This window comes from Nanorana parkeri, unplaced genomic scaffold (assembly GCF_000935625.1).
Source record: "Nanorana parkeri isolate BGI_ZX_2015 unplaced genomic scaffold, ASM93562v1 scaffold1329, whole genome shotgun sequence".
Classification (NCBI taxonomy): domain Eukaryota; kingdom Metazoa; phylum Chordata; class Amphibia; order Anura; family Dicroglossidae; genus Nanorana; species Nanorana parkeri.
Window position 1 is genome coordinate 221,842 of NW_017307597.1, and position 12,190 is coordinate 234,031.

Sequence of the window (12,190 nt, forward strand, 5' to 3'; positions counted from 1 at the left end):
CACCCCCTGTTCACAGAGAAATGGGAAAAAAACAAAATGATTTAAAGAAAGAAGGGAATGGAGGAGTTATAGAAGAACGCCAGGAAATGTAAAAAATTTACCTTTGCAGTGGGTCTACCGCCCACATTGCAAGAGGGTTAACTGCTCATTTTGCTCTAGGGGCAAATAAAGAAGAAATACTCACCTGTGCAGTGACAAGCAAAAAAATTAAATGAAAATTCTGGGAATTCACTGAAAATTCAGGGAGTTACTATTGCATTTGGCTTCCGATTCCCTGAGCTCTTCCTGTAGTAGGGAGACATGAACAACTGAATAATAACCTACTGATCTACCCAACGGGACAGCAGCTAGCAAACACTTGCTGCACAAACTGTACAGACATGTCAACGTCAGAGAGAAGGAGAAGATCAGACGTATGGATGCATTTTACATTTGATGCTAATGAGAACAAGACCCTTTGTAAACCATGTGGACCAATAATCATAAGCCATAACAGGTTAATAGAGGTTTACATTCTATTACTCACATTGGCCAAACCCCCAATCCCTATAGATAAAAAAAAGAAGTTGGGTATACACTGGTTATACCTTTTATCCCTGATTAACACAGTCCTGCTGCTGACTAGTGCTCTTTGTTTCTAGTAAATTTGGGTCCAGCCTTGTAATTTATTGTCGTACTGCTGGCCATTTTTACACTACTGTGTCATCTGCAATCTCCAAATTCATGTAGTAAAATACCTGTATTCTTTTTCTCTGGTACATTTTGGTACATTTTTCCTCATGAAACATGACCTGGTGCTGGACAGTTTTACAGTGTTGTATTATCTGTGGTTTCATAATTCCTAATAAGAGTTTGATAGAAATTGATCAATGGCAGGACAGTTTTGAATCACTAAAAACAGGCAAAGGTCAGTGAACTACTAGCCAATTGCTATTTAAGCCTATTATCACTTGGTGAAAAAGCATGTGTTACCACTAAAACTACCTGAAAAAGACTTTTATCAAACTGAAAGGAATCAGATTGGGGGGCTGCTGGTGAATGTAAGCCAAGCTAACTGTAAAAAGAAAAAATCAATTCCACAATATTCCAAATATGCACTGTCACTGAGACCGTCCGTGAAAATGTCTCAATAACACTGTGTACAGCTTTAGGGCATCTTCCAAGTATGTTATTTAAAGGATTTGTGCATTTTCAATGTGGCAGTCTATGCCATATGAAAAGACTATGTTTCCCTTGTACAGTAATTTTTTGGGGAACTGTTACATGTTCCCAATAGCAATGCCAGGCTTTTTTGACAGTAGTTTGCCTATTAGTTCTAAAAATGGCCTGAATTTAATAACAGGATTCATCCTCAAAATACTTTACTGGTATTCACCTCTAAGTTTGGGGAATTTCAAACAGGATTCGCCAAACCCTTGGTGAATCCAACACGGCAGATTTGCCCATCCCTATTATTGAGTTGTTTTCAGTCATGTCAAGAGTTCTTCTGGTTAAAACAATATGTTTTGTTTTTTTTAATTAAAGTGAAGTCTTTATTGAGAGTAGAAAAACACCCATTGTTTTACACTTTGAATCTTTATGTAATGATCCAATACAGCACCTACTTTAATCTACATCACAGGGGAAGCAACAGTCACAATGACTCATTTATATATCTGTTTCCTTTATAAATTTTGAATCTACACATATGCATACTGATTTTTAGGAGACTTATTTTCATTGCTATTTGGATCATTCTGCAATGTCATACCATCTTATTCATACCATCTCATATATTACAGTTGTAAAGGTGAATATGAAGAAAAACTGTTTTAATACGACAGTACAGTTATATAAACTTCTCCTATGTAGAATCTGGCCTAAAACGTTTTCACTTTTGCATAAAGGGAGAAAGGACAAGAAATAGTTTTTCAAGAAGAGATCAATTACAGCCCATGTGTTTTAAAAATATATATATTGTTGTTTTTTTGTATATTACTTCATGCATTTTTATAGGGTTTTTCATTTTTTAACTGCATTTTTGGGCACATTCCTGAATTTTTGTGCTGCTGCATGTGTCAAAGCAAACCTGTTCGTACCATAAAAGGTAAAAAATATATTGTGACTGTACTAAAATAAGTCCTAAATTACTTTTTGTATTGTACAGAGTCATGCTGAACAACTTCCTGGGCCGATTACCCGACAAACCACTTTGTCAATATATGCCTAAGCTAAACTGGCTGTAAGTACAAAGTATGTTTCCCGAGCAAACCAGGAATATATATTGAACAGAAAATTTAACACAAATTTTGCTTCACATTTGAAATAGAACAAAAACTGTAACAGCTTTTATAAACAGCCTGACCTCAAAGTGAGCCTGTCTTTTGAATCTAATTTAAACCTGACCTCTGCAGGGGCTTATACGCACCTTTAGTTTGTTCCCCACAGCTCCACTTTTTGCCAGGAGCAATAGGAAATATCCCAGAAACTGGGGACCAAGGACCAAGGTGGATTTATAATTTGCTGTTGTTAATGTTAATCTCCATAGTGGGATCTCAGACATCAACAATACCAGACAGAAGTTTGAACTCTTTTCCATTCTATCCAAAGCAAAATAAAATGTTTTGGTTGGAGTTGAGCTTTGGCAAGAAGTAAAACTGATCATAGGATAAAATGTTATATAAGCCAAGGTTACTTTTAGTAACAAACCCTATATCAAATCCATCAGCAGAACCAGAGATAATAGGCCGATAACATTCATAAGCAAATTGCCTGTTTATTTGAAAGTCAAGTTATGCCCCACCCATCTCCACCCATGGCAACACACATCATTATGTTATAGCACCAATAGGGAGGCCCATGATGTGGAAGGGTGAAAGCCAAACTTAGTATAACAAGAAAAGTTGATGTTTGCTTATGATTTCAGCTGTTGAGTTTTTTTAACGTACTGATTGTTTTATTTACAGTATATATATATATATATATATATATGTGTATATATATATATATATTAACATGAACACTGTGCAAAAGTAATTTATTTATGTAATGTTTACATTTTGAATTGCTCTTTAGTATTTTATTGACAGATTTGTAAATTTTTCTACTGGCTGTTTGTCGGACAGGTGTAATTATCATCCTTGCTAAAGAACTGCTGAGAAAGGAGGTCACTGGATAACAGATTACATTGTTTTTAGCTACCCTGAGCAACATAATAGTGATGCGCAATAACTTACCAATTTACTAAGATCAGAGTAGCCAGAGAACTTGGGTTCCTTTCCTCTGGCTGACCTCAGATCACCTGGAGGCATCCTGCTTTTAACGCCTATGGGGTAAGAATCCCCACCTACTGTGACATCATTGCCCTAATAAGGAAGATGTATACTTACTAGGTGTTATTCTAATAAGTTAGTACAGTATTTCCTTATTAAAGCAGTGATGTCAACAGTGGCATCCGTTGTATCCTGGGTTTCCTGCTTAGGATGGTGCAACTACAACTGTGCTTACAAAGGTGTGATGGTAAGTGGTCATTTGAGTAAACTAGACTAAGCAAAGCGTGGATTGGGCCAAGTCAATAGTTGGAGTAAACCATTCTGACTCGCCGTGAGAGTAACAGCAAGTAATCCTTTGGCTCATCTCTATAGACAGATTTGCAATGCGAGAAGAACTGTATTGTACAATCATTATGTAGCAATACAAAGCAGGGAGCACAGCAGACATATTTAGTTGGAAACTCAGCTACTCAAAAACAAATGCACAGTATATATAGACATATATTTACAAACTATAGATTGTAAATTTTACCTACATTAAGGTGATGACGTACATATGTACAAAAACTTTATTCAGACAGTTAAGTGTGTATTTCTATCAAGTGTTTTTTTTTCCAGAGATTTTGAAGGAAATAATATTCCAGCCTTAGGAAACACAACTTTCAGTTCCTGTACTACTTTAACAGTTTTGTAAGTATTCTGTTGGCTAATACTTCAATAAGCCCTTATAATATATACTGAGTTGTCATATTGTACATGGGTAGTTTAGAATGAGGACTGTTTTGTATGCATTCTCTTGGTTAACGCATCCTCATAATATATTCTGAGTTGATATATTGCACATAGGTAGTTCAGTATGAGCGCTGTATTTAGAAAAATACCCGAAAATAAAAAATTATTATATGCCATGTATGAGGAACACACTTGCAGGGGCGGGGGGCCTCTAATAGATTTTTTACAGGAAATATATGGAGAATTCATGAAGATGGTCACTAATCTAAAAAGCTGATTTCAGTTATGATCATATTGGAAGTGGAAGGGCTTTAGATGAGATCCTGGACAACAGTGAAGAGGCAGTGCGGGATCCCATTCTGCCCCATTCCACCTAAAATGCCCAAAAAGGTTTTAGGTAGAGTTGGTCTTTAACCCAAAATTAAATGCAGAAAATAAATATTTCTACAAAAGATACAAGGCTTAGTCCTACATAATAGGACGTTCTCCATCTTCCAGACAAAGTTAATGATCAACACATGCTGTTTTGGAAAACGTATTAGTTTACATAAGGACCACTGAGCAGATTTTTAGGTTTGAATCTGTCTTGTAAAGAACTATTGTGAAGTAATCTGACATTTTGTAAGGATACATAAATTACCATTTTCCATATGCTTCCTATTTCAGGAATGATTGTATTCATTACTATACATGGCAGCTAAAGTAAATCTACTTATCATAATATCCTATTTTATGGATTATTTTGCCAAGTATGTTTCAACTCTCAAGAATTATTTTTCCTGGACAGAGCAAAATTAAATGAACATTAGATTTTGTTGTGTCTTATATGAAGGCGAATATCGGCTGAATGCATAAAAATGTAATGCTCAATGCAAAACTTTGCTAGATAAGATCAACACATCAGCAATATGTAAATGTTATTAAATTCCTGCCTCAGGAGAGGTACTCTAGAAAACTAAGGATAAGAGACCAGGAGCAGAAATAATGTGATATATAAACAGTAATCGGGCTCATTTACACCTTGTGGTATGTTGCCTTAGTGTATTGGGGTGCCATTTAAAATGAATAGCACCACAAAGCAGCCACACATATTACATGCCTTACCACAGGTTGCTTAACATGCGCAAGTCCAAGAAGAAGAAACAAAATCTACGTTTTTCTTAAGATGGCCACACAAATTACAATCTATTTAGAGTTAACTTGTCACAGGACAAATACAAGGGCTGCCACTGGTTGACACTTTAGGAAAATGTTTGTTGACTGTTATGCTGACCCTTTTGTTTCAGTACCTTTTTAGTCACTGACCTGAAATGGGTATGCAAATCCCGGAATTAGAGAAAAGTCAGACACTTATTACAGTATCTGGCACAAAGTATTTAAGCAAGAAGATCAGCATGACAGCCAAGCAACTACCATTTTAGGTAGGTTAGCAGTGGTAGCTTCCATATTTCTGCCATGATAATAAAGCAGACCTTCACCTTCCCCATCCACTTTGTCTCATTCCACTTCTACCTCCCTTTTCTCTAACAATCATATATTGCTATTTCATTTTTTTTCTTTTTAAATATGTTTTTCAGGGAACCCTCCCTGTACTTACTGCATTCTCGTCTAGGCGAGAATGACATACAGTATGTGTTTCCCATAGCCTTCTAGGATACCCATGTCAAGCAGCACAGAGGTTGATACAAACTGTATTAGGCGGTTGACAGTGCTGTTCCTGTGCCCAGATCATGCACACTAAAGTCATTATATATTCTGACCAAGAAGGAAAAGTGCTTTAAAACAGACCACATTTACTTCTGTATCTGTAAGCTTTGTGGATAAATTCGTTTTCAGAGTTCATAACACAGAAACTGAAATCTTAGCTTGTTCTATGAGAACAGATCTGGGCAGGCTGCTATCCTTCTAATGTATACAACCAGAAAAGGGTTCTAAACTGTTAGAAACCAACAGAAATTCTCTAGAGTCTTTGTTGTGATCTTTGAATGTCTTTAAGAATGAATAACTTAACATTAAAAGTAGCTAAAGAGGTGAGTGAGGACTTGTTTTAAAGAAGCTTTGTTTACTGTTTGCTATGAGTATGTAACTAATTTATTGTCCATAGTCTGGGCATAGATGCACTTTAAAGTGCAACTAAAGGTTGTTTAGACAGTCTCAACAAGTACGGAAAACTCAGTTACTTTGTGAGGGACAGGCCTTATAAATAAATACAAATTCATTTACCCTCTCTGATTGAGCCAAATCCTCCTTTATTTGTTTCAAGCATGCTACCCCTCCCAGAAACTGCAGCTCCAAGTTGGTGGATTTCAGCAACAGAGGCAGCGCTGTCAATCTAGATAGCAGTGGGCAGGACTAGGTGTGGCCAGGTGCTGACTGACAAGCAACATACTTGTGAGTCAGGAGTGACAATGCTGATAGCTTCACCCCCTGCATCATCTTTTAATCCCGCTGTAGTGCAAGCAGACACAGCCTACATGAGAGAAGCAACTTTCTTCCTGAATTCAGGAGCACTGCGGCATCACAGGAAGCAAAATTAGGCAGACTTCACTAGCTAGATCAGCCTTATATCTACTTTTAGGAACTTTCACTTCAAACTAGCTAAATGCATTCCAGGAACATCAAAACAAAAAGTGTTCAAAGTCTTACAGTTTGTTTCTTTAGAAAGCAGCCACATCCTATCCTATGCCAGCATGCCGTAGAGAAGGACTGATAATGCTCTCAGTGTAACAGCAGTGTTCTCTTTGCAGAGGTCTGACACATCCCTAAATTCAGAGCTAGGACTCGCAAAATGAAAGAGAATGCTCTCTGATATAGAACTGGGTCCTAATTGGATAAAAATAAAGTGATTTTCTGAATCCAAATTTACTTTAAAATGAAATGTTTTAAAAAGGAACTTTACCCATATCTTTGAAATGACAACAAATACACATTAAGTAATATTTAGTAATAACAATCTATAAACAGATACTTCTAAATAATTGCTGACTTTTTATTCTTTGCATACCTTATTTTTCTTTTCCTCCCCATTCTTTTCACTGTGGCCATTTTTACTATGGGCAGATTAATATATGTCCCTTTACTTCCTGGAACTCTGGCACATGTGACTAGGACATGTGACCATGTACATTATCTCAGGGGAGGAAAATGCCTTTCCTTGAGATTTTGTGAGATTACAGATGAGATTTCCCAGCAATGCTCTGCTGATGTAACCTTCCCAGGATGCAATGCTTGGGCACATTACATCGCTAATGCCCACGAGGACCAGGAAGTGGAAAAACAATAATTGTCAGTAAAATAACATAGAAAAATATTTTTGTTTAACTAATGAATGTGAGAAGGTTTGATATCAGCATGCAGAGCTGCATGCTGATGTGATTTTTAGTGAAAGGAGGTAAAGGTCCACTTTAAGTATAACTAAAGAGTGGGAAGGTGTTAGAAATTCATCAAGGAGTAAATAGGAAAACTTGCTAACAGGGACACAGGCAAAAATAAAAACTAAGCAGAGTTTCTATGCTTTCTGCGCTCTAAAACTAAAAAATGTTTTGTCTGGAGTTACGCTTCAATTCGGTGGGAAGTATCACCATATTAAATTAAAATCTCCACTGATGTCCAGAGCTCCTGACTGCATAACATTTGTTTTGCAGGGTTCTACGGAAGAACAGAATCAGCACAATAAGTGACAACACCTTTGCATACCTCTTTAGGCTGGATGAGCTGTAAGTACACTATTTTACATTGCAATGTTTATATGATATGGCAATTCAAGATTATTTTGTAAAGCATTCCCTAATACTTCAAAGAGAACTATGGGGTAAGTGTTGTTCCCCATAGTTCTCTTTAGGGTCACAGGAGGACATATACTAACCTCCTCCCGTGACCCAAAGTTCAGTATCTCGCGGGCTATTGCCCACAATATACTGTGAGCGCCGCAGCCGGGACGGATCCTGACATTACTGACATTACTGTCAAGACCCAGCTGCGTAAGTGACAGCTGGCTCTGCCTATCTAGAGGCAGAGCCAGCTGTGCCCGCCCCTCCCCCGTTCTTTCCTCCACTCAGCGCTGGAGGATTGGAGAGGGGAGCGGGGAATCTTTGCGGGGAGCGGTGACTAATAGCCACCGCTCACTGCAGGGAGACAATCTGGAAGTGAGTAGATCGGTACATGTTTCTGCTCACTTCCCGATCGATAGAGCTGACCCTTGACAGCTTCTCTAACTATGAGGATGAGTGGAAAGCACTCACCTCATAGATCTCATTTAACCATCTGCTACCTAGACATTTAAAGAGACCCTGTTGCCAGAACATTTATATTAACAAAAATCTTCACATGTATTATATGTGCATTTAATATATTTTAGGCATTTTATTCACCTGTAAAAGCCTCCCCTGTGTATACATCAAAAAGCCCTGAGACTGTTACTGGGCACCACCATTTTGGATGTGATGTCAGATTCCCCTGGCAGACTGAAAGCTGTTACTCGAGCGATACTCTATAGCATTCTTCTGAGAAAGGACAGCACAGACAATAATTAGACACTCTCAGAAGAGAAGAAAAGTTGTATGCTTGACACTTCCCAAAGTAGTCAAATTTTCTGGCAAGTTCAAAGGCACATTGTAACTGCATAAACAATAATCTATGGAAAGGAAAACACTGCAAGTAAGCATTTAAAATACTTGCCTTTTCTGTGCTTTTCTGTGCAGTTTTTATAGTTTTCATAGTTTAGTCCCACCCATGACTCTGCTTTCTGTACATGCTATGTATAGTACAGTGAGAATGTTACCACAACTTTTACAATAATAGTAATATCTTCATTTAAAAAAAGGAATTTGGTTCAGATTAATTGGATTTATATTGTTTGTAGCTATTGAGGAATATATTTGCTTCTTTAACTTTTCTCACCTGTTTTATTAACTTAGGCCTACTCACAGGAGCTCCCACTGGTCCAAAGATGCTTTCTGACACATCAGAGTTTCAGATAAAATTGCCAGATGTTCAGTGCAGCCTTCAGTCTTTTTGAATAGTTCAATTGTATTAAAAATGATCACACCTCTAAGTAACAATACAGAAATGTTATTTCAGTATTACATTAGAACTTGAAAAATGTTTACATTATGTCATTATAACATAATGAGAATAGCATAAATATGAGTTAGGTATTTATTTGCCTGTGACAGAATACCTGTTGAATAGAGATGAGCTCAGGCTCAGACTGAACCCAGCCGAAACCTGAGCTCCTCCAAGCAAGGAAGTGCCATGGGCGTAATTTACCTAATATGGCCACATGGCCAATAAGGTTAATGACGTCACTCAGGGCCGGTGCTAGGATCCTTGCCTACACAGGCAAGGTGCATTTTTGCGCCTCCCCCCTGTAAAATCAGGGCATTTTGACAAGTACTTGTCAAAATGCCCCGATGTTTGCGCTATGTTTTTTTTTTCCCCACTTACCTTCGGTACGGGAGATCAGCGGCGAAGCTTGCCTTGCGGTAGCACCGGGCCTGACGTCACTGCATTCCCACTCCTTTACTTATGTCAAGCTGCAGGCAGGGAATACCCAACCACCACCTGATTGGGTAGCATTGAAGGAGCTTCCTTTCATGTTCAGGAGGGCCTCCTTTGGGGTTGGGAGGAGCTCAGGTTCAGACTGACACTTAAATAAAATATCAAAATATTATAGAAAAACTTGGTAGAGATACTGTGACTTCAAAATAAATTACTAATTAAATAAAATTGAATGAAAGCTTGGGGCACCTCCATATACACATAACCTGTACATCCTGTACATCTCCCCAAGATACAGCACACTCCTTTAAAAAAATAAGTCTGGATAGGCAAACCATGTTGGACACAGTTTATAAGAATGATTTTTGTTTGATTTTATCTTTAATCAATACATTATTTTATACTATTGCGGTCTCTGCTCTCTCTGATTTTTACTGAGAATCGGATCTTGGCAGAGTGCAGTTAAAAGGTGGAATAGATTCTTCTGAAGCTGCACTGCCAAAGTAATATTTGTCCTAAACAGATAGGTAATAAAGTCAGAGATTTGGATCCTAGGAGGGTGCAATTAGAGGTGGAGCAGATTCTACTAGAGAACTATTGCCACAGATGTCTGAGAAAGTGCTATTTACCTTTCCATAAACAGAAAGTTAAATGTGTGTGTTAAATGACACTTCTCTTTTAGGTAGAGGGCGTATTCTTACTTAAATGGTGTAATGTGATCATTGTGTAATCATTAAATATTCACTAAATATAAGAAAGACTATTTAATTTTCACACAGAAAGTTTTGCTGATTGTATTACTGCAAGGCCTGTTACAAATTCTGCACCAGAGATATTTTAATTTGTGATAAAGAAGGACATCTGAATGTATTTCTTTATATATTTATTTACAATATTTATTTTGCTTTGAAAGTTTGTACATCAGGGCTAGTTCACACCATATGCAGTTGTGATGCAGTCCGTTCAGTTTGACTGCCGCAGCCAAAACACATCACAATGCTTTCCTATGGGCTTACTCATGCTGTATTCACACCATTGCAGTCCGTTCAGATGCAGTCAGAAAAAGTACTGCTTGTCCTATTTTAGCTGCATCTAACTGCATCAAAACACATGCAAATGCATCAAAACGCAGCGGCACGCATACAAAAAAACAGAATTGATTGCGGCATCATCCAGGGACATCCAGGGGGAAAAAACAAATCTGAACGCATCAGAAACAATGTCAAAACGCATCAAAACGGATCACAATGCAACTGCGCAGACGCACGCAGCTGTGATGCAGTTTCTGGTGTAAACTAACAATAATACTTGTTTATCATTGTTCATGATTTGGCATCTGTATTTGATATCACTTAGAAAAGCACTACATTTATTATTATATGTTACACATTTGTATCAATGGGGCTTGGCACATTTCAGTGTAGCAGCTGGGGATTTAGCACATATATTCAAGTATTTCTTTATGTGCATTTTGTTTTCAGCATGGGCAGTTTATGTAGCTCAGAAAATGTCATATAATTGGCTATTTTATAACATCACACACAATGAGTATCATGCACAACAATAATCCAGCAAGAGAACTGAGAGTGTCCTTTCAAGCTGATCTAGCATCAACATTAATGCCCTCTCGAGTCTCAATCGGCAGATACAGCAAGAGAAAAGGACTGTAAATGTCCTCTCAATAGGAGAGTAATAAAGCAGAAAAATCAATAAGATGTCCTCTCTACTGGAGAGTAATAAAGCTAGAATGTCATAATACATCAAGCAATGATGTTTGTGCTACATCATAAGAGATCTTGAAATCTTTCAGAAACATTTATTATCATGGTCAGAATGTAAAATTCTATATTTAGAGTATATAGTCCCTGTAGCATTAAAAAAAGTTGTATCTAAAAGCCAAACATAACATCTCACATCCCCATGGGTAACTAAGATGACTGCATGGGACGTTGTTGGCAAAGCTCAAGGGAAAACTGCTCATTAGTGTTTGTAAAATTTAATATTCTCAATAAAATGATAGATGGATCACATATGTATCATATATGTACACCAGCAAGAAATGTTTCATATATTTTGTTGGTATTTGAGTGATAAAACCTGTTACATAGTTACATAGTTAGTCAGGTTGGAAAAAGACACAAGTTCATGGAGTTCAACCTATAAATTCTTAATTTAGTATTTGTCATTTTTTTTACAGCACTGGTTTTGTTATATGCATTGGTTCATGTCCCACTGTGAGTAGAAACCATAGCCACACTTAACTTACTGGGCCAACATGGTGACGTTTATGTTTGAGCACCCAGTAATCCATTTGCCTTGGACACATTTAAAATCATTGATCCAACTCACCTCTTCTCTACTTGCAGAGGCGGCTCTCTAATTAGGCGAGTTAGGCGGTCGCCTAAGGCCTTGCGCTCACGAGGGCCTCGCGGCCGCCTAGCTCGCCTCTAAAGCTTCAACTAACCTGCCTCTGGTCAGTCAACCCCTGGACCGGGAAAGAGCAGCCATTTCCTCACGGGGAGAATGTGCGCCGGCAATTCCCCCGCAGCCTCCGCAACGCAACCCCCCTCCCCCTTCCTGGATCTGTCATTGAAGAGAGAGGGAGAAGCTGCGCGGCGGGACTTCAAACGCGGCTTCTCCCTCTGGTACTGACGGAACTACTTCCGCCACTTCACTTCATCCTTCCCTGCAGAGGAGAGAGCCCGCCC

At 38.1% G+C, this 12,190-nt stretch overlaps 1 protein-coding gene across 1 annotated transcript in view; it reads left to right on the plus strand.

Moving 5' to 3' along the window:
• The window catches only part of RXFP1 (relaxin/insulin like family peptide receptor 1), a 165,429-nt gene that overhangs the window by 128,805 nt on the left and 24,434 nt on the right, over positions 1 to 12,190 (plus strand). The window contains exons 9-11 of the mRNA XM_018569394.1: positions 2,147 to 2,221; positions 3,870 to 3,941; positions 7,628 to 7,699. Coding sequence (XP_018424896.1) covers positions 2,147 to 2,221; positions 3,870 to 3,941; positions 7,628 to 7,699 — 219 coding nt within the window. The remainder of the gene's footprint in view (positions 1 to 2,146; positions 2,222 to 3,869; positions 3,942 to 7,627; positions 7,700 to 12,190) is intronic.